The sequence below is a fragment of the Chenopodium album genome, chromosome 16 (assembly GCF_948465745.1).
Source record: "Chenopodium album chromosome 16, dcCheAlbu1.1, whole genome shotgun sequence".
NCBI lineage: Eukaryota > Viridiplantae > Streptophyta > Magnoliopsida > Caryophyllales > Amaranthaceae > Chenopodium > Chenopodium album.
Window position 1 is genome coordinate 22,100,783 of NC_137849.1, and position 20,683 is coordinate 22,121,465.

The window sequence follows — 20,683 nt, forward strand, 5'->3', positions numbered from 1 at the left end:
CCGCCGTTTTCTTTTGTGGATAGAAACGGGATAGAAATTCCTTGGTCACTTCGTCCCATGTCCTTAGAGAATTCGGCTTGACCTCCTTGTCTAGCCATTCTAAGGCTCGCCTTATGAGGGAAAAGGGAAAAAGCTTGAGGCGGGTGAGTTCTTGGGAAATTCCATTCACCTTGATAGTATTACAATATTTTTCGAACTCCTCGAGATGATTTAGCGGGCTTTCATGCTTGGGCCCACTATATTGTCGCCTCTCTATCAAAGTGATCATTGCCGACCTTATTTCAAAATCATTCGCCGGTGTTGTAGGTGGCGCAATTCCACTCTCAAATCTATATGCACCAGGAATCCCCAATTCTTTCAACGCCACCCTTGGATTTTCTCCCATTCTTTCTTGTACCTCTTGTAGTGGTTCTTCTTCACTTGAAGTGCTAAGAATCGTCTAGCAACCCTTAACCTTGCAATAGTTCTCTCTGTCTCCGGATCAAATGGCACTAGTGAATGACCACGTGCTCTATGCATACAATCTCAAAAGAAATGATTAATAGCACGGCTACAAGTGTAGCCTAAAAGAAAAATCTTTTTGTATTTTCAATTAAAGATGAAATAGACTCAACTATAACAAAGCACCAATATCACATCCCAGTAACGGCGCCATTTTTAACGTAGGGAAAAAGTAGGTTGTTTTCTACCCTCCCATAGACCCAAACAAAATTTATAAACACTCGACCAACCTAATACGAGTATATGGTAAGTCAAGGGTCGAACATAAAGGAATGAGTAGGTGTAAGCTATAGCTTAGGTCAAGCTACTTTGAAGATTGTAGAAAGATATGGTTGGTAACTAAGGTATCGAGAAAGCTAGATAAATCGAGAAATTCAATATACTAAACACTAGGGATATAGGTTCCACATGCAAGCTCAATGATTATGCTAATTGATGGATCACTCAATCAATTCAAACATTACAAAGGACAAACAATAGTTGCAACCAAAGGAATCCAAAAGCTATCTCCTATAAGCCAAGCTAGGGTTCACTATGAATGGCTGACTAGGAAAATCACAATCAAATTCAATCAATTAAAGCAATTCTCAATTCAAGGGTTCATGTCATTGAAATTTGCAATGCAATCTAGATTAATCTTATAGGTTGATCACTCCTAGTCTAATTAATCACATGCACAACTATGTTAACCAATTTAATTGCAACAATTCAATCAATCAAGGATCATCAACTAGCAAAAATCATCAATCAAATATGCTTCCCCTTCTCCCTAGAAACTAATCTACTCACTAATCATGGTGAAATTGAAAAACAAAACAAATTGAATGACAAACATATTCATTTCAAGTTTAATCAAGAAGAAATTCAGTCATTCAACAATTTCTAAAGCAAAGATTAAAATTCAAATCAAACATTCAAAAATAAAAGGAAATTGCAATAAAAGTAAATTCAAGGGAAAGAAATCTCACAAACTTTCATTGATTTGAAGAAGAAATCTAGGATCAAGGTGAAATCAAAGATCAAATTCAAGTACAATCAAGTAATCCTAAACTTCTCTCTCTACGTTCTCTCTCTTCTATTTTTGGAAAATAAGTGTCTAGTACAAACTAAGCCATCCCCCTAGAAAAGGAAAAGTCAAAATCTATAAATAGAAAATCGAGCGAAGAGGATCGGGGCCCCTGGTGCGTGCGCACCACCCAAGCCACGCGCGCGCACAAAAGGGCTTGCGCGCACGCACAATGAGGCATGCGCGCACGCACCCCTGCTGTGGTGCTCGTGGCTTGCCTCCTTTGCTTGCTCGATCGATCTCCGCGCTCCCGAGCATCCCTATCATCGGTGCACTCGAGGTGATTCCCGCGAGAAGGGCAGCCCTTTTATTCTCTAAGCACTTGAACACTTCGAACCAAAGCATTGCTTCCAAGGAGCTTGTGCTTGCGGAGCTACTTTAAATTGCATGTTTGGATTCCCGAACTTAGTTCCATCAACTTCCTTGAATGAGATCGATCTTCCTCCTTGATAATTAAACCTCGGGAAACTCAACACACCTACAAAACAAGTCAAAGAAACGAAGAAGCAAGAAAAATAACCGAGAAATGAATAAAATAGTAAGAAAACCATTAAAAGCACACATTTCTCTAAACTTACACACAAACACGCAAAGCAAGCATTATTATATAAAAACACGACATAAAAACGAGCATAAAACTACAAAGAAAACCTAGCCTAAGAGTGCCATAAATGACACTCATCAGGTACGAGGCAACAAAGTAAGTTGTTTTAATCGCTCTATATCTTTAGAAATCATGTTCTTTATATTATATTAATTCCTAGTATCATATTAGGATGTCTTTATTGCTTTCTAGTATCATGTTTAGGTTGCTTCCTATTTCTTATATCATGTTGGGCTAAAGATTTAATTTTTATTGTTGATTAACATGCTAGGATTTGTTATTAATCTTGTTAGTATCATGCCTAGGATCTTGCTATTATTATGCTTTGATGAGATTGAGATTATTATGATTATGATGATTGTTGTTATTATTGTTGCTTGATATTATTATGTTATTGCTTGATCACGCCTCTCTTGCAGGTTTAAAGGGAATTCGTATTTGTAATTACGCTTAATAAGATAATTAATAATCTTGTTTAGGCTAATGTGATTTTAATTCAAGTGATCACTAATAATAGATTTGTTTGTGCATTAATATTCAACCAACATAGATTAAACAGGTTTAGGATTAATATATTGATTGTATGTTAGTCAGAATGCGTTCATGAATATGAGAATAATAAAGTAGAGGCCTATTTTTAGGGCAGGTTCAATCTCTTTTAGGTTGGATTTGTACCCGCATCCCCGAATATCCAATCATGGTTCAGGACCACTATGGAGTTAGCGATCTCATGGATCGCGAAGGGGTGTAACCTTCACCCATATGAATGGTTTTACAAGTTCCTAAAACTTGTTGGCGACTCTTTTTCTCTAGCTTCCTTTCCTTTGGACGCCACCATACTTAAGTGTATAATCACAGTGGGGCTCAAGTGTGGGATGCTTGAAATTATTCCCTACACTAGCCAAAAGATCATTTTCCATATCTAGCACCAGACAATGACGACCCAAAAGAATGAACTTATTATATCTATAATAGTGATCCTTGATATATCTAGTAGTTGCACTTATCGAAGACATAATTGCTTCAATCTCCCACTTGTATGAGACAAGTGCGCAATATTCAAATTCCTTAAGTCAATCTGCATCGATTTGATATATGATTGCATCTCATGTGGTGATCATATTAATCTACAAACGTTTTCTTGAAATCTAAGTTAGAATTACAAAATAAATGATTACTACGTAATCCATTTGAGCACGGGCCATGCATTTTCTAAATTCTCCCTCTTCAAGGGGCCAAGGCACATTCCTAATTAAATAGGTAGACTCAATCCAATCTCATGGTAACCAAAGCTCCCACTCAATCCTTGAAGTAACCGGGAAACATCCTTTATAGCCTCTTTTTACGGCATGACGTTTGAATGTACCACAATTAAGAAAATCATTGAATGGAATCAATGTTCCACTCATGTCAAAGGAATCCACTAATATATCCGGAAGCTCTCTATTTAAACTTCAAAGTAGGTCTATAGTTCGATCATGCATCATTCATGCATATCCCTGTGATTGACCGAGCATCACTATGCTCCTATAGCCCATGAAACTGCGCTATCCAATCAATCTTACATGCTAGTCCATTTATTGAAATCATTTATGTCTAATTTAATGATTTCGAACTAGGAACTTAAATATTATATGAATTTTGTTCACCTGTGGGGTTTCATTCAACAGGTGATCAACCTGATAAGCCCATCAATTCATAATTATTTTGGACATTTCATTTAATATCAAAACCATGATTAAATAAGATTGAAACTTTGTTTCAATTGATAAACATAATTCTGCAAGTTAATGCATTACTTATGTAATTTGTTTTTCTCAAAACATATACAAATTAAATTACATAACTTGCCTCAATCCAATAACCTTAGTACAACTCTCACACCTTGATAATGGAAGGGGTTTAGTAAGTACAATTCATGAGACATTCTCATAAATATGAATTTTGCAACTTCTAAATTTTATTACAATATTCATCTCCATGCACAAAGAATTTTCCTTCGTCCTTTTGCAAAGAGTTTAGGAATTTCTATCTTATATTCCAACATTAGATTGGATTTCTATTGAAATCTATCATCACTTGTTCTTAAAACGCGTGAATCAAATTGATGAGTATAGTCCATGACATGCATGATGCATCCTTTGCAAACTGCATAAGGAGCATCACTCAAAACCTTAATTACATCAACTTTTCTCAAAGCATTGAATCTTGTTAAGCTTTGTGCCATGTTATATAGGATTGAAATTTTTTTCAATATAATTTTGAACCTCATAAGAATCTTATCAATATAAGTTTCTCAATAAAGGTTAAACATCCTTCGAGACCTATCTTTATAGATCTTGAATCCCAAATGTACTCATCATCCTTTTCAAGGTTTTTCATACAAAATGCATTAGCCATTACTTGACTCTCCAAGCAATGAATAATTGCTCTTTATACTAGACCAAGAAAACTTTATACCTCCCACTAAACATCTTGTATACATAATACTTTTCTTCATTTTATGAGAACATCAAACAATTTTGATTAACTCACAAAAATTAAGAACATCAATTAACTCCTTGATGCTAACTTTAATCCATTAAAGGATCTTTTATGTATCCCTAGGATTATTGGTTTTAAAAAATCATTTAGATTGTATCATATATAAATCTTCTTTGATGAACAATTTTAAGAAAGCGTTTGAAAATCAATCTACTAAATCTCATAAGGTAGAAATCACACACTAAAATATCTTTAATACATCTTTGCAACATGACTAATGTAAAGGTTTTATTGTAGTCATAGTCATACTATGAATTAGGAATTTTTTAACAAGTCTTTGCTTTGTTTAGAAAAAATTTTTCTTTCTTGTCTGTTTTGCTTATTATGGGTCTTACCCAATTAGGCAGATTAATCAAGTGTCATACACTTGCTTACAGACTTAGAATCTATTTCAGATTTCCGATTTTTAAACCACTTGGAGTTATAACTTGTCAAATCATCTTTATTACTTGCATAATCATAATGTTCCAAAATCAATATTTTAGAACCCTTAGTCAAAATGAAATCACATTTCTTTGGCTAAATTTAACATATGCTATTCATCATTGTGGGTTTTAATGCAACAATTGAAACTTATATAACAACTTTGTTTAGTTTTCAATGAGAAACGACAATAGAGAATGTGCACTTGGAATGTACTATCTTCGACACATGGTCATTATTCCCATTACACTTAATGAGACTATGCGTTGTCATTTAAAACATGATATGAATCATGCTTTGATAAGTGTCATTTATGACACCCTTAGGCTAGATTTTTCTCTATAGTTTTGTGCTCATTTTTAGTCTTTTATGTCGAATTTTTAGGGAATAATGCTTGATTTGCGTGTTAGTTTAGAGAAATGCGTGCACTTAATGGTTTTCTTTCTATTTTATGCATTTCTCGGCTATTTCTCCCGCTTCTTCGTTTCTTTGACTTGTTTTGTAGGTGTGTCGAGTTTCCCGGGACTTAATTATCAAGGAGGAAGCTCGAGCGCATTCAAGGAGTTTGATGGAGCAAAGTTCGGGAATCCAATCATGCAATTCAAGCTAGCTCCGCAAGCATAAGAACCTTGGAAGCAACGCTTTAGCTTGGGATATTCAAGCGCTTGGAGGTTAAAGTTGCTGCCTTTTCACGAGCATCACCTCGAGTGCACTGATGATAGGGATGCTCGGGAGCACGGAGTTTGATCGAGCAAACGAAGGAGCCAAGGCCTTGTGCATCACACAGGGATGCGCGCGTGGCACAGGGGTGCGTGCGCGCAGACCCAGCTGTGCGCGCGCGCGACTGTTGGGTGCGTGCGCACGGCCCTGTGCAACCTCCTTCGCTCGATTTTTCTATTTATAGCTTTTGACTTTCTTTTTTGAGGACGACTTAACTTTTGTACTTTAGATATAATTTTCCAGAAATAGTAGAGAGAGAAGCTTAAGATTTACTTGTTTATACTTGAATTTGATCTTGGATTTCAATTAGATCTTGAAATTCCTTCTTCAATTCAATGAAAGTTTGTAAGATTTCTTTCCTTTGATTTACTTTTAATGCAATTCTTTCTAGTTTCTTGAATTTTGATTGAGATTACATTCCTTGCTCTAGAATTTGTTGATTGATTGATTTTCTTTTGATTAAGCTTTAAATGAATATGCATTTGATTGAATTTGTTTTGTTCCTTAATTTCACCATGATTAGTGAGTAGATTAGTTGCTAGGGAGAAGGGGAAGCATGCTTGATTGATGATTTTTGCTAATTGATGATACTAAATTGATTGGATTGTTGCAATTAAATTGGTTGACATAGTTGTGCATGTGATTAATTAAACTAGGAGTGATCAACCTATAAGATTAATCTAGATTGCATTGCAAATTTCAATGACATGAACCCTTGATTTGAGAATTGCTTTAATTGATTGAATTTGATTGTGATTTTCCTTGTTAGCCATTCATAGTGAACCCTAGCTTGGCTTATAGGAGATAGCTTTTGGATTCCTTTGATTGCAACTATTGTTTGTCCCTTGTGATGTTGAATCGATTGAGTGATCTATAAATTAGCATAATCATTGAGCTTGCATGTGGAACCTATATCCCTAGTGTTTAGCATATTGAATTCTTCGATTTGTCTGGCTTCTTGACACTTTAGTTACCAACCACAACCATTTATATTCTTCGAATTAGCTTGACATAGGCTATAGCATCATTCCTACTCATTCCTTTGGGTTCGACCCTTGACTTACCATATACTTGTATTAGGTTGGTCGAGTGTTTACAAATTAGGTTTGGCTCTAGGGAGAGGTAGATAACGACCTACATTTTCCTCTTGTCATGCTCATATTGTTGCTTTTATTCGATAACTTCTCAAATTTCTTAAAGATTTTCCAGTTAACTTTTCTTGAACTCTTTCAAGGCTCTCAAACTTTTCGAGATTCTTATACTCCCATTTGCCTTTTGAAGAGGCACATTTAGCATAGGGTGAACCAATTATAGTTTGAACGATGTTTGTTTGTTGCTTTTCTCGAACTCTTTCGAGATTTACACTACTCCCACTTGACCTTTTGAAATGACATCTTTTCTATAAGGGCATTTACTTGAGCAATAAAAATTTTATGCTAAGTATGATTTGTGTAGTAGTTCCCCGTGCTCTATATAGGAATTGAACGTGTATCAAACGATTTAATACACCTTTTATTCCTTGCTTTGTAAAGACTTTATAAGAACTTTTCTTATCCATATCACATATGAAGCCTTTGCTACATTTTGATTTGACATATGTAGTTTAGTTTAGTTTTGTAGCTAATCTTAAAAGTATATCCCTAAAAAATGGTTGGAAGATAGGGTATTTTCATCCATAATCAAAATATATCTCATATAGATTGATAGCTCCTTTTCATTGACACTTCATAAAGTTTTCTTTCGGAATTTGTTATAAAATGATTTCACAACTCTAGTTCTCATTATTACGATCATATCGCAATATTTTGAATATATATTTCCAAGTAAATGTCTTGACTCAAACTTTCACCATTACAATCATATTGTAGTGTATATATTTCTTGTTAAGTTGATTATAAACTTCATATTAGACTTTTAAACTTTTCAAAATTTTCACACTTTAGCTTCAACTAAGCATAAGTTATCATATCACAAAATAAAGTTTCATTGTCCGTCTCCACTCTTTAAACCTTTAGTTTTCTTACATCGATATGTATTCGACCTTGAGTTCACATCATCATTTCTCTAAATGGTGACGTTGTCAAAATTTTCAAATTAGAATGATATTTACATATATCAATGGATTCATAATCTAATGATATTGAAAGTCCATCAATTTGGATCTTCCGCATGCAATGTTCATTTTTCATTCGAATCAATTGACATTTTTGAGACAATTTATATATATATAAATGTAGGGAATATTTCAAGCATTACCCCAAACTTGAACCCCACTGTGATCATACACTTAAGCATGGTGGCATCCAAAGGGAAGGAAGCTAGAGCAAAAGAGTCGCCAACAAGTTTTAGGAACTTGTAAACCGTTTACAAGGTGAAGATTACACCCCTTAACGATCCAGGAGATCGTCAACTCCAAAAGGTCTTGAACCAAGTAGGGTTCGGGGATGAAGGTACAAATCCAGCCTAAAAGAGATTGAACCTGCCCTTAATAGGCCTCTACTTTATTCTTCTCGTATTCATGTGCGCTTTCTGACTAACATGCAAACATTAGATCAAACCCTAAACCTGTTTATCTATGTTGGTTGAATTTAATGCACAAGCAAAACTATTATTGGTGATCACTTGAATTATAATCATATTAGCCTAAACAAGATTATTAATTATCTTATTAAGCGTGATTACAAGTACAAATTCCCTTTAAACATGCATAAAAGGCGTGATCAAGCAATAACAATAATAATCATCAAGCAACATAATAAAAATCATCATAATAATAATCATAATAACGCTAAAGCATAATAATAGCAAGATCCTAGGCATGATACTAACAAGATTAATAACAAACTCTAGCATGTCACTAAGCATTAAAGATCAAAGCTTTAGCCCTAATCATGATACTAACATGATATTAGAAAGCATAGGAAGCACCCTAAACATGATACTAGAAATCAGTAATAACATCCTAACATGATACTAGGAATTAAACAAATTTAAACATGCTTTCTACAAGAATAGAGCAATAAGATTACATACTTTGATGCCTCGTATCTCTTTCTAATAACAAAATACACGCGTTAGTAACTTCAAGGAAAATATAAAATCAAACAATTAAATTAAATAATTGAAATAAAGATTAGGGACCAAACCCTCAGAAATTATAACCTTTCACGTCTAGGGCGAAGGCAACTTCGAACTTGGCTAGGTGTGTCTAGATCTCGTGAATGCGGAATTTTGTAAGAGGGAAGGTTTAGAAAAAGAATAGAGAGAGAAAGCTTCTAGCTTTAGAGAGATGATTGTAGATGATGATTGATTGAATGAGAATTGATGATCGTTGATGAAAAACCGAGGTTCAGGACCCTATTTATAAGAAAACAGTCCGGAAATAGGTAGAATTTGATAAGGAATAAAACTCCACTCTGTCGCCGCAAAACCGACCTTGTCGCCAGGCGACAGGCCTATCGTCTGGCGACAGCCTGGATTCCTACGCGCTTTCAAACACGGAGTCCTCATATGAATCAAAATCGTTTTATAAAGTCCGTATGAAAACCGAAATTGTATTTTTCATAAAATAATATTTTATTCTAAATAAAATTTATCAAAATATAATTATTAATTCTAATTTTATTAGGATTAAAAAGAACCTTCTAAAGAATTCTAGAAGAATATAATCAATTCTAATAAATTTAGGAATAATAATTATCATTAGGCCCTCCCCTAGATCATTGGGCCGCATGTAAAGATCAAACCGGACCCAGTTTAGTATTTTGGCCATAACTTCCTCATTATTCATCGGAATTGGGCTTATAATATATCGTTGGAAAGCTCTTTGCAACCCTCATCCAAATACACTATTATTGGACCCTTGTCGTGGACCACACTAAACTGGATTAGCTATTTTCATAAAATAGAGTTGTTTTCGAAAACAGAAAGAAAGAATTTTAATAAAAATCAACCGCGCACTTGACCTTTCACACTTCAACCTTGTTTGATAATCATTGGACGCAAAAGGTATTCATCACTGGGTTTGATTTTGGGGAGACACAAATGGGTGTCTACAAGAACTGGTTTATCTATTGATGAGTGTCATTTATGGCACTCATTTAGCCACTTTTAGGATGAATTTTGATTGCTTTTAAATCTCTTTTATCTCTTTTTCTTTAGTTTTACTTGTTATTTATCTAGTTTGTGTTTTCCTTAGTTGTATTCCCATTTTCTTGCATTTCTTAGTTTATTTTGCCTTTTTCTCCTTTGTTTGTTTGCTTCTCTTTGATTTTAGGAGATTGGTGATGTTCAAGGAGCTCAATGGATTTTTCTTGGGATTTGCAAAGCTCAAGATGCAAGCCTGTCTCTCCCCTTGATGCTCAAAGTGCTAAGGAGTGCAAAGTCAACGTCTTCTAGGCCGCACTCTCAAGCTGCGTGGGCATTAAAATCGGTGTTGAACCAACCATGGGGGCCTTTGGCAACTGCCACCCCCAACATGTATCATGCGGGGCGCACGGGAGAATCGACGGACGCACAAGGAAGCTCTCCCCTGCTCCCAGGACGGGCGCGCACGACAGTGGCATTGGCGCGCAGGGTCTGTGCGCGACCGCGAAGGTGGGAGGTGCGACCGCGCAACTACTCTCCCCCTGTTCCGTACCCACTTCTTTGCGGCCGCGCATTTAGAGGAGAGGGCGCGCCTATTGTGGTTCTTTTTAGACGTCTAACTAACTTCTCCATTGTTAGTTTTACTATATATAGAATTTCTTCATTTTTAGAGAGAGAGGGAATTAGAATTGAATTAGAATTAGACTATTGATTGGATTTTTAAAGAGAGAAGCTCAAGATTTTGGAAAACTTTGTTCTTAGATTTTAGAGAGAGAAACTTGGTTATTGATGATTGCTACATTTTGATCTTCATTCACTTTGATATTGATCAAAGTTTTGTAAGAATTTTTTCCTTTTTAATGCAATTTTAGTGTTTGATTCTTGATATATTGTTGAATTTCTATAGTTTGTTTGATTTGATTGTTGATATTTGGATTGCAATGTTGATGATGAAATTGATGATTAGTTTAGTTTTGCTTTTAAATTTTACAATGTGTAGTGAGTAGTTCCTTTGCTAGGGATGTGGTGAAGCATGTATGAATGATAAGCTACAGCTAATTTGGGGGTTTTTGATTGATTGGATGATGTGACTAAATTGGTTGATGGAATTTGTGCATGTGTTTGATTTGATGAGGAGTAGCTAACCTTGATTATCAAGCTAGATTGCATATTAGTTTTCAATGATACAAAAAATTGATTTGGAAGCTATTATTATCGATTGATCTTGTTTTGCGATTTTCCTTTGAAGTCATTTGTAGAGACATCTAGCTTGACCCTAGGAAATAGCTCTATAAGTGATTTTGATTGCAAATACCGTTTTCCCTCGCATTGCTTGATTGATCAATTTCCCGACAAATTAGCATTGTTTATCATGAATGCATGTGGATCCTAAATCCCTAGTGCTTTGATATTAAACTCAATTTGTTAGCTTTGATTGCGTTGACTTGCTAGTTTTGACCAACCCAATTGCTTATGATTTCGGAATAGCTTAACTAGAGACTTTAGCTTATACCTCATTCCCTTGGGTTCGACCCGGACTTACCCCTATACTTAGGGTTGGGTTTGGTTATAAATTTGGTTTTGATCGGGGGATACTTAAAACTCAACGACCTAGGTTTTCATCCCGTCAACTGGAAATTGAATTTAGTGGAGCCTCTCACACTTGGTACCATGGTAACTCCATTGAGACTTGGCAAAGTGCACGTCTGAATCGTGCCATATGTAATGGTTACTAGAGTTTGAGATTCCCTAACGCTTTTGTCAAACATTTACCAGCAATCTAATCGGACCACTGTCCAATTTTGATCTCACCCAATGGTTTTTCTCCCATCTCGGCAGTGAATAAGCCTTTTAAATTTCAGGCCGCTTGGATGACACATGAGAATTTTCGAGATTTCATTTAGAGCAAATGGGATAAAGATGCCCGTCTTGTCCCCCACCTTTCTAAGATAGCAAAGGATCTTCAAGAATGGAACCAGAACACTTTCTATAATATTTTCAAGAAGAAAAGGAATCTACTTGCTTGTATAGCAGGGGTACATCATGCTCTAGCTCTGTAGAAAGCCCATGATCTTATCAAATTAGAGTCTAAGCTTCGAGGTGAGCTAGATGAGGTGTTAGCACAAGAGGAATTGTTGTGTAACCATAAGTCTCGAGTTGACTGGATTCATGATGGCGATCAGAACACCACTTACTTTTCATCTTAGCACTATTTCTCGAAGATGGCGAAACAAAATTTCCACTAGTAAACCAATTCCGGATGGTGAGTGGATTAACAATAAAGAAGATGTGCAGCAAAATATTATTGCATATTTCCATAAGCTTTTAGAGAGTGAGGAAGAACAGGAACATGATGACTTGCCGCGAGACGTCTACCCTGAATTTACAAATTAGGACTGGGACAGTTTAATCAGACCGTTCGTCAAGTGCAAAATAGAAAAGGTTATTAAGGAGATGGGCACTTTAAAGGCAACCAGGCCCGACGGTTTCCAGGCCCTGTTCTATCAAAAATATTGGGATTTTGTCAAAAATGTTCATGAAATGGTTTTTAAAGTCTTGGAAGGGAAAGGTTTACCTCCAAATTTGAATGATACTTTTATCGTTCTCATTGCGAAAGTAGATAATCTTTTTCGAACAACAGGACATAAAGTTCAAGCTAAATAATTCAAGCTAAATCAAGAGTCTATTTTTCGAACAACAGGACATAAAGTTCAAAGAGAAATATTAGTGAAGTTCTTATTGGGTTTGAAGCTACGAATGACCTAGGAAATTATTTGGGAATGCCAACTTTAAAAACTAGAGTGACTTGAAATACGTTTGGCTACTTGTGTGAGAAGATTGATCGGAGATTGTCAGGGTGGAAGTCAAAATATCTTTCCATGGCCGGCCAGATCACCTTTGCAAAATCTACAATCTCTACGATGGCTACTTATGCTATGCAAACCGCTAGATTACCAAGGACGATTTGTTATGATATTGACAAAAGGACTAGAAGATTTATTTGAGGAGGGGATGAAGAGAGAAAAAGAATTCATTTAATCTCTTGGGAGAAACTCCAACAGCCGATAGCATCTGGAGGGTTAGGTATTCGATCTGCAAGGTAGGTGAATTCTGCTTTTCTTAAAAACTAGGTTAGAGAGTACTCATAGAATCAAATGCCCTTTGGTCAAGAGTTTTGAGAAGCAAATATTGTAAGGGTCGGTGTGACTTAGATATGTTTAAATCTAAGGCAAATATGTCTAATGTTTGGTGTGGCATCACCAAAAATGCAAACATTTTATATAAAGGAGCTAGAGTGACTGTAAATAATGGTGCAACCACTTTATTTTGAGACCATGCTTGGGTGTCCTTTGCCTCTCTTCGAAGCAAGGCTATTGGGGTAATTCCCCTTGACATAGAGGGTGCAACAGTAGATGAAATATGGGATGTCAATGAGGGGTGGCGTTAGAACTTATTTGCTGACCTCCTACCTCATACTGTAATCCGTGAAATTAAAGCAGCAGTGTTGCAAAATAATCCTGATAAAGGGGATTTGCTGTACTGGCAGGGAGGCAAAAAGGGAAGATTTAAAATAAAGTCTGCTTAAAGGATTATCAGGAACGAAGAGGAGGTTCAGGATGATGGCTCATGGGAGTTAATCTGGAGGCTAAGAGCGCAACAAAGGATCCGAGTGTTTATGTGGCTGACTCTTCATGACAGAATTATGAGTAATGCGAACCGTTTTAAGCGTTTTCAGAGTGATGACCCCTACTGCAAACTGTGTCCTCACATCGAAGAAAATACCCTTCACATTTTAAAGGATTGTGTTGCTACTAGAGAGGTTTGGAAGCAAGTAGGAGGGCCTGCTAACTCTCGTGATTTTCGAGTTGGAAGCATTCAGCAATGGGTTTTTAGGAATATAAAGGTTCAAGCCCATAATGATATGTCCCCGGAGATTTGGCCTACATACTTTTTGATTGTGGTTTGGTGGATTTGGAAGTGGAGAAATGCGGTGGATTTCAATAGGACTAGCGAGATTCCTATTGATGTGAAGCAGTTTCTATTGGATAGATTTGAAGAGGTATGGAGAGTGTTGGGAGACAACTGTGGCAAGGAGAGAAGCCTTTATTAAGTGGATGGCTCCACCAGCAGGATGGCATTCCCTCAACTAAGATGGAGCTGCCAAAGGTACTCCTGGTTCTACACGGGAATTGGGTATAATTCGAGATGAAACAAGTAAGTTCAGCTATGCTTATTCCTTGAAGTTGGGGATAGTTTTTGCTTTTAAGGCTGAGGTGATGGCTGTTGAATATGGGCTTGAACTAGCTATGAGATTGGGAATTCAAAGGCTGCAAGTTCAGGTTGATAACAAAGTTGTGGTTCAAGTTCTCCAGAAAATGGAAGAATATGGAGGAGAGTGTGTACACTATAAAGCACGTTGCCTCAAGCTAATGGAAGATCGAAACTGGGAAATAGAAATAAAGCATGTTTATCTAGAAGGAAATCGTGCTGCAGATTAGCTGGCCAATAAAGGAGTTAATCAGAACAACCGTTTCGAGTTGATTCAAGTCCCCCTCTTGCTCTTAGTCGTAATTTACATAATGATGTCGTAAGAGTGGCTTTGTCACGTTTTGTTCACTCGTAGTTTTATTTTTGGTTTCTTTTCGGGGCTTTGCCCTCGTGTGCTCCAAAAAAAAAAAAAAAAAAAAACGGTCTCTCAAATTTTATTTTATTTTATTATTATATATTTTTTTAATATTTTTCAATTTCTCCTCCCTACAATAACCCACAAATGTTTATTTTTTTTTTCAATTCTTCAACATAACACGTAATAATTTAGTACTTTATTCTACTTTTCTTTTTCTTCTATAAATAAATTAAAGTCAAAGTCATACATCCATTAAAAAACGGAGGCAGTAGCGCATAAATTAGCTATGCTCTTTATTTTTTTGGTTATCTTTTTAAAGGGAGGTAAGGGAATCCCCTTACTCCCAAGCAAATGTAGTTGAGAAGACTTGAACTTGTGACCTGAAAGTCATAAGGTGAGTTCCCTCACCAACTCCACTAAACTATTTAATTTTTATTTAAAAATACAAGGGCCTTGCTTCAAATCAAAAAATAAAAAATTACAAGGGCCTAAAAATAGTGATCTGTCTGCTTCTGTCATCTGTTAATTGTATAAATCTGTACTACAATTCTTGTGTAAATATACCCATGTTCTGAACATATTAACAATACAAGGAAAAAAAAAAAAAGAAATAACGAAATCTATGTCCCTTAAATTTTCCAATTACATGTTTTGATCATCTTGCTAACATGGCAATATATAGATACAAATATCTAAACATATACTCCCTAAGGGCGGAATCAACTATGATTTAGTTAATCATTAATTACGTAAAAGTTTGAAGTTTACACATTGTAGCCCTGTTGGTTTACCTTGTGGAATTTGAAGGGATTTTTTTCCATGAGGGGATTTTTCAAAAGGATCTTGCTAACGAATGCATACGGGACGTTCGATAAGCATTTAAAATATTACCTAAAATGATATTAATTTGAAAAGCATGACAAAATCACGCGTCAATCGGTGTAATTAATGTTAATTTTAATATAATCTTTCTACTTTTAGTTAGCTTATCTAACGTCCCGGGAGCATTCGTTAACTTTTGCCTTTTTGAAATGTAGCAGTAATTTATGATGATATATTTTTCATAAGGTTAATTATAGCTTAGTATTTAAAATTTTATAAGTTGTGCAATAGGATACTAAAAATTATTTCTAGATGAAATATATAAATACTTCCTACATTTGATCTTGCCCCTAATACTCCCGCTAATGGCCAGGGCCTCTTCTACTAGGACCAGAAGATAACACCGACCTCAAGTTGTTTGTGACATAACCTATTCCCACACTACTGGAATATTCCGACGTGCCGGCAAATTTAATCGTCATTCCAGCGTTCGACGACTGTTCAATTGCGCCACCTTGCTCGCAGTTATAGCTTACCGGTGACCGAATCGTCCTGCATTGCACCTGCCTCATCATCAGTAGAGCAAACAAAAGCATCACCACCATTACCATTACCTGTCTATTGTTCTTCATGCTTGCTGTAATCTCCTTGTTTAATCCTTAAGCTTGATGCAAATCTACGCAACTTATGAGTTAGATCAGAGAGTCTTATATTTATTTATCGATTGATTGATTGGTTTGTTTTCACTGTATGGTTTTTGGCGGCCTATTTATATAAGATTATTAGCACCAACGGCGCGTTTATATATGGTATGAAAGCTGTTGTTCGATCTAATAAGTCAGAAATTTCGCTCTACTTTCTTCTACTCTTTTACTTTAAAGCTGATATATTTAAAGTATTCTTGTTGACTACACAGCTGTTAGACATGTAGAGTTCAATCAGCGATGCAAATGCTGACTACGATCCGAAGTGTACAGAATGTTTCAATCTTTGATTAATTAAATTTTTTTTTTTCTTCCAGCAAAACTACGTGTTTTTGCTTTTATACTTATATTCCGTATTTCTAAAAATGTAATACAATGGATCTATTTGATTAATTGCATCAGACATACGTCATTAAAGGCTTGATGACAGCTTCAGCCTTGCAACTTGGCTCATTCACTCGATCTCACATGTGCTGGTTCTACGTTTTCTTTTTTTTAGCCTTGTCAAAGGAGATTCTTTTTGTATTTTTTGTACTGTCTCATGTGCTTACTAGTATAAACTTATAACGCTAAAGTTCTAAGGCGGTCAAGGTGAGATAGTATTCCAAAGGTAGATTAATAATAATCAATAGTTGTGAATATTATTCGCGAATCGATCAAAGGTGGGAGTATTAGAATCAATTTTTTCATAAATAAATAAACAATGTTTTTGTACTAGTATTTGGGTTTCTGACTTTGGTTTATCTAAACTTATTTGAATTGTTGAACAATAAATGAAAGCAGCATTGATATCGGGCTGTCAATGGAAAATATTTATTGCTCTTAACATAATGGCTAATATCATTTGATAGATGAGTAATTGCACAAGTACACACATACAACCAAACCACAAGGTATAGACTGCTCGAGCTTTCAACAGTCCAGGTACCAACACAGTGTCAAGTCAAAAGATGTAGTTCCAAAAGTTATGAAACATGATCAGATCCTCTAAAAGCTAATAAGAGGAGATCCGCTGCACTGAATGTTAGAGACATCAGAAAGCCGTTGCCTCTGAGGCTGTTTTCCGCTTGTAGGAGTATCGATATCAATGCTTTTCCGCTTCTGATTTTCAACCATTGTACTCTCTTCTGAGACCTCAACTATCGGACTTAAATGCTTTATGTGCTGTGATACTATGGCTTGTGCTTCACCCACCACAGATGTTTCATCATCCGTAGCATATAATATCTTCTGCATTGCTGCCACAATCTAAGTAACAAAAACATTGTAGAAAATCTCAGGTTGCAGTCCTTATAACACACCATCAAATTTCTTTGATTCCAAACACAACAAAAATAGGATGTACAAGTGGGTTTATAAGAAATACACATACAGGTGAGTTCTCAATCTCTGGTGTTTGACATAGAATTTCAATGTCTCTCAACTTTGAGAAATAAAAATCACGCTCTTTCTCAAGACTGTCAACTGATAACTTCAGCTCTGTGATCTGGTTCATCAGTCTCAAATTAGATTCATGAACTATATTAAGTCAAAGTGCACAATCTCAATACCATAATGGCTTAATTACCTGTTCTTCGTATACAGAAACAGCAGTAGTAGAGCTGGGTTTGGCAGCTCTAAGAGACTGGTTATTAGTGTTAGTAGAACACATATCAGCTCTCCTGTTGCTGTGAGATGAATGAGATTTGTTGCTAGAAGTGTTCGGTTTCGCAGAAACTTGAAGGTTTGCTGATTTTCTGACCACTTTCCTGCCTTCTCTCCTTTCCACAGGATTGTAACTATCATTCACAAAGAGAATCAACATTTTTGCATTCAGCTATCATTCACAAGAATTTCTTTCAGTCTTCTAAAATGTAAAAAAGAAACAGAAACTATCCAAACCTATATAGCACGCATCCCTTAAAAATAGGCCACATTTGAATTATTTGAATTGCGATTATACTAAAATTAATCATTGTATCAACTTTTTGATGATTAGTTCTATCTATCATGATACAGTTTTTTGAAAAATGTCAGTAAGCACATTCTAAAACCATTTTTCTCATATCATAATAATTCTGTATAATTTTTTAATTTAATTAATGCAGTCCTTTTGTTCTCAAAAAATACATACCGAATAATTCCTAGTTCCATGAAATTTTAATTTTGGACTGTATTACTTAACTCAACTTTCAACCCATATGAGCAAATTGAACAAAAAATAATTCCCACCTACCACAAATATGACATTTGCACATAAAATTGACCTGCCAACCTAAATAGTAAATATTGCCACTTTTTAATTTCCTCAAAAAAAAAAAAAATCTAGAAAAAAAAATCAATTATACATTTAGGTGATTCTTATGAACATCAATAGCATGTTTCTCCAACAAAAACAAAACTAATACTTCGTAGATATACAAGGATGATAACTACGATAAACGAATTACCTGTGGAAAAGTCCACCGTTAACAGAGTCAAAATATTTCTTCATCCACTGCATAAACTCAAGATTATCCAACGGCCTCCCTTTAATGAGTTTGTTAACTTCTATATGCTGAAGTCCCACATCGAAAAAGAAAAAAACAAAAAAATTATAAAACAGAAAATTTTAAAATAATAAAACAATAATTGGGAGAATAAAGAAACAAAATTAATAAAAGAGTAGTACCTTAGTAATCTTGAGTTTATTGAAGACATCTTGAAGAACTTTATAGTTCTGAATCATGTCATATTCATTTTTCGCCTCGAAATTGACCTTATGCATCGGTACCATCCCCGGATGCGCAGCGTCCATCAATTGACACTGCACTGCCCCTGAAGCCGCCTGAAATTTACCGGGTCGTTAATATTACACTTTTTTGTATTATTTTACAATCCGTCATTAATCCAAGAATTTATTAAAAAAATTGAAGGAAAAGAAGGAGAGAGGAGAACTGTACCTCTTCGACTTTGGAGAGATTGAGATGCAGGGTAGAATTAATCCATGAGAGAATTTCAGATCTGCCTACAAAATACGCTGAATCCATGTTTCCTATGTTGCTCGCCATTTTTCAAACTCTCCGATGTTTTCACTCGGCTTCAGGAGAGGAAATTGGGTTTTGTTAGTATCCGTTGAAGAAGCGCGTCTGAGAAAATTGCCGTTTTTTTTTATGGTTGGGCGCCGATCCCTTTTTATCGTTCTTTTTTTGATTTTTAATATAATAATTAGTTTGAAAATTCAAAATTTTGGTTCTGTGATTTCTAGCCGTTAGGCCCTTTAGTGCTAAAGTTCGATTCTTGAATGTTCAATTGTTGTTGGGCCTGGGCCGCCTGGCCCCCACCATAAAATGCTTCAAGCATTCGTCCACCTCTTTTAATACATAATAGTTTTTGCCCCTTTTTGGGTCATGACTATACCCCAAATTATTACATTTAACTATCACTAATATATGTTACAATTTATAATTTAAATTTCTTGTAATTAAATTTGTTATTATTTTGTAAAAGGTATAAAATATAATATAAACAATCATCAACAACAATCACCACAATCCAAAGCAGACTGCAATACAACACACAAAGCACCAACACCCCTTGGCATCATTGGTAGGAGTGGCAATGGCCTCAACCCACTTGGATACATAGTCAATGACGACAAGTATGTAGCGATTCCTACTTGAAGAGGGAAACGGTCTCATGTAATCTACACCCCAAACATCAAAAATTTCAAATTCCAAAATTCCAGTTTGAGGCATCTCATGCCGCCGCGAGATGTTGCCAGTCCTCTGGCAGGAGTCACAAGCCTGCACAAAAGTGTTAGCATCCTTAAACATGGTGGGCCAATAAAAACCCGACTCATTAATCTTGGCCACCGTTTTGGTGGGACCATGATGTCCTTCATAAGGTGAGGTGTGGCAACTAGTAAGAATACCGTGAACTTCCCATTCGGGAACACACCTGCGAAATAATCCATCTGCACACTCACGAAACAAAAAAAGATCATCCCAAAAATAATGATTAACATCATAAAAGAACTTCTTCTTCTGTTGGTAGGACAATTTAGGAGGCAGAGTACCACCCACTAAATAATTAGCAAAATCAGCATACCAGGGGTGTTGCTCTACAACTGCATACAAGTGGTCATCAGGGAAAGAGTCATCTATAGGGAGAGAATCCTTACCCTCATCATACCTGATATGTTTGGGGTAAAAATACCCCCTATATGTGGACCAATGCCACCTCGACACCTGTCTGCAAGCTCAGCGCTCAATGAGCCAATTAGAGCATGACACGTGTCACTCAATAATAGAAGGGTGAAAATGGGCTCTAAGCCCACAACCCTAGAAACCGTAAAATGATGGGAAAGCCAATCTACTTAGGTTAAATAACCTAAGAGGCACGTATCCCAATGCTCTATAAATACTGATCTTTACATCAGTTTCAAGGGATCCAATTCTCTCTCCAAGGGCAATGCCCCCCACAATTACTCTCCCTTCTCTCTACTTTCTCTCTCTAAAATACATTATTTCGATCACTGACTTGATCGTCGGAGGCGGACCTCCGGCCCCCCCCGGGGTCCGTTGTTTTGCAAGTGTCCGGGCCGTTCGAGTGTTGCATTGCGGATC

The 20,683-nt window shown here is 36.0% G+C and overlaps 1 protein-coding gene across 1 annotated transcript; it reads right to left on the reverse strand.

The window, feature by feature from the left end:
• Positions 1 to 16,901: 16,901 nt before the first annotated feature.
• LOC145585025 (microtubule-associated protein RP/EB family member 1A-like) lies at positions 16,902 to 19,256 on the reverse strand. The gene is made up of 6 exons (XM_081641788.1): positions 19,019 to 19,256; positions 18,748 to 18,903; positions 18,527 to 18,633; positions 17,665 to 17,875; positions 17,470 to 17,583; positions 16,902 to 17,345 (listed from the first exon to the last, which is right to left on the reverse strand). Exons 1-6 carry the CDS (start codon positions 19,124 to 19,126, stop codon positions 17,085 to 17,087), a joined length of 957 nt encoding a protein of 318 aa, XP_081497914.1. The 5' UTR covers positions 19,127 to 19,256; the 3' UTR covers positions 16,902 to 17,084.
• Positions 19,257 to 20,683: the final 1,427 nt, after the last annotated feature.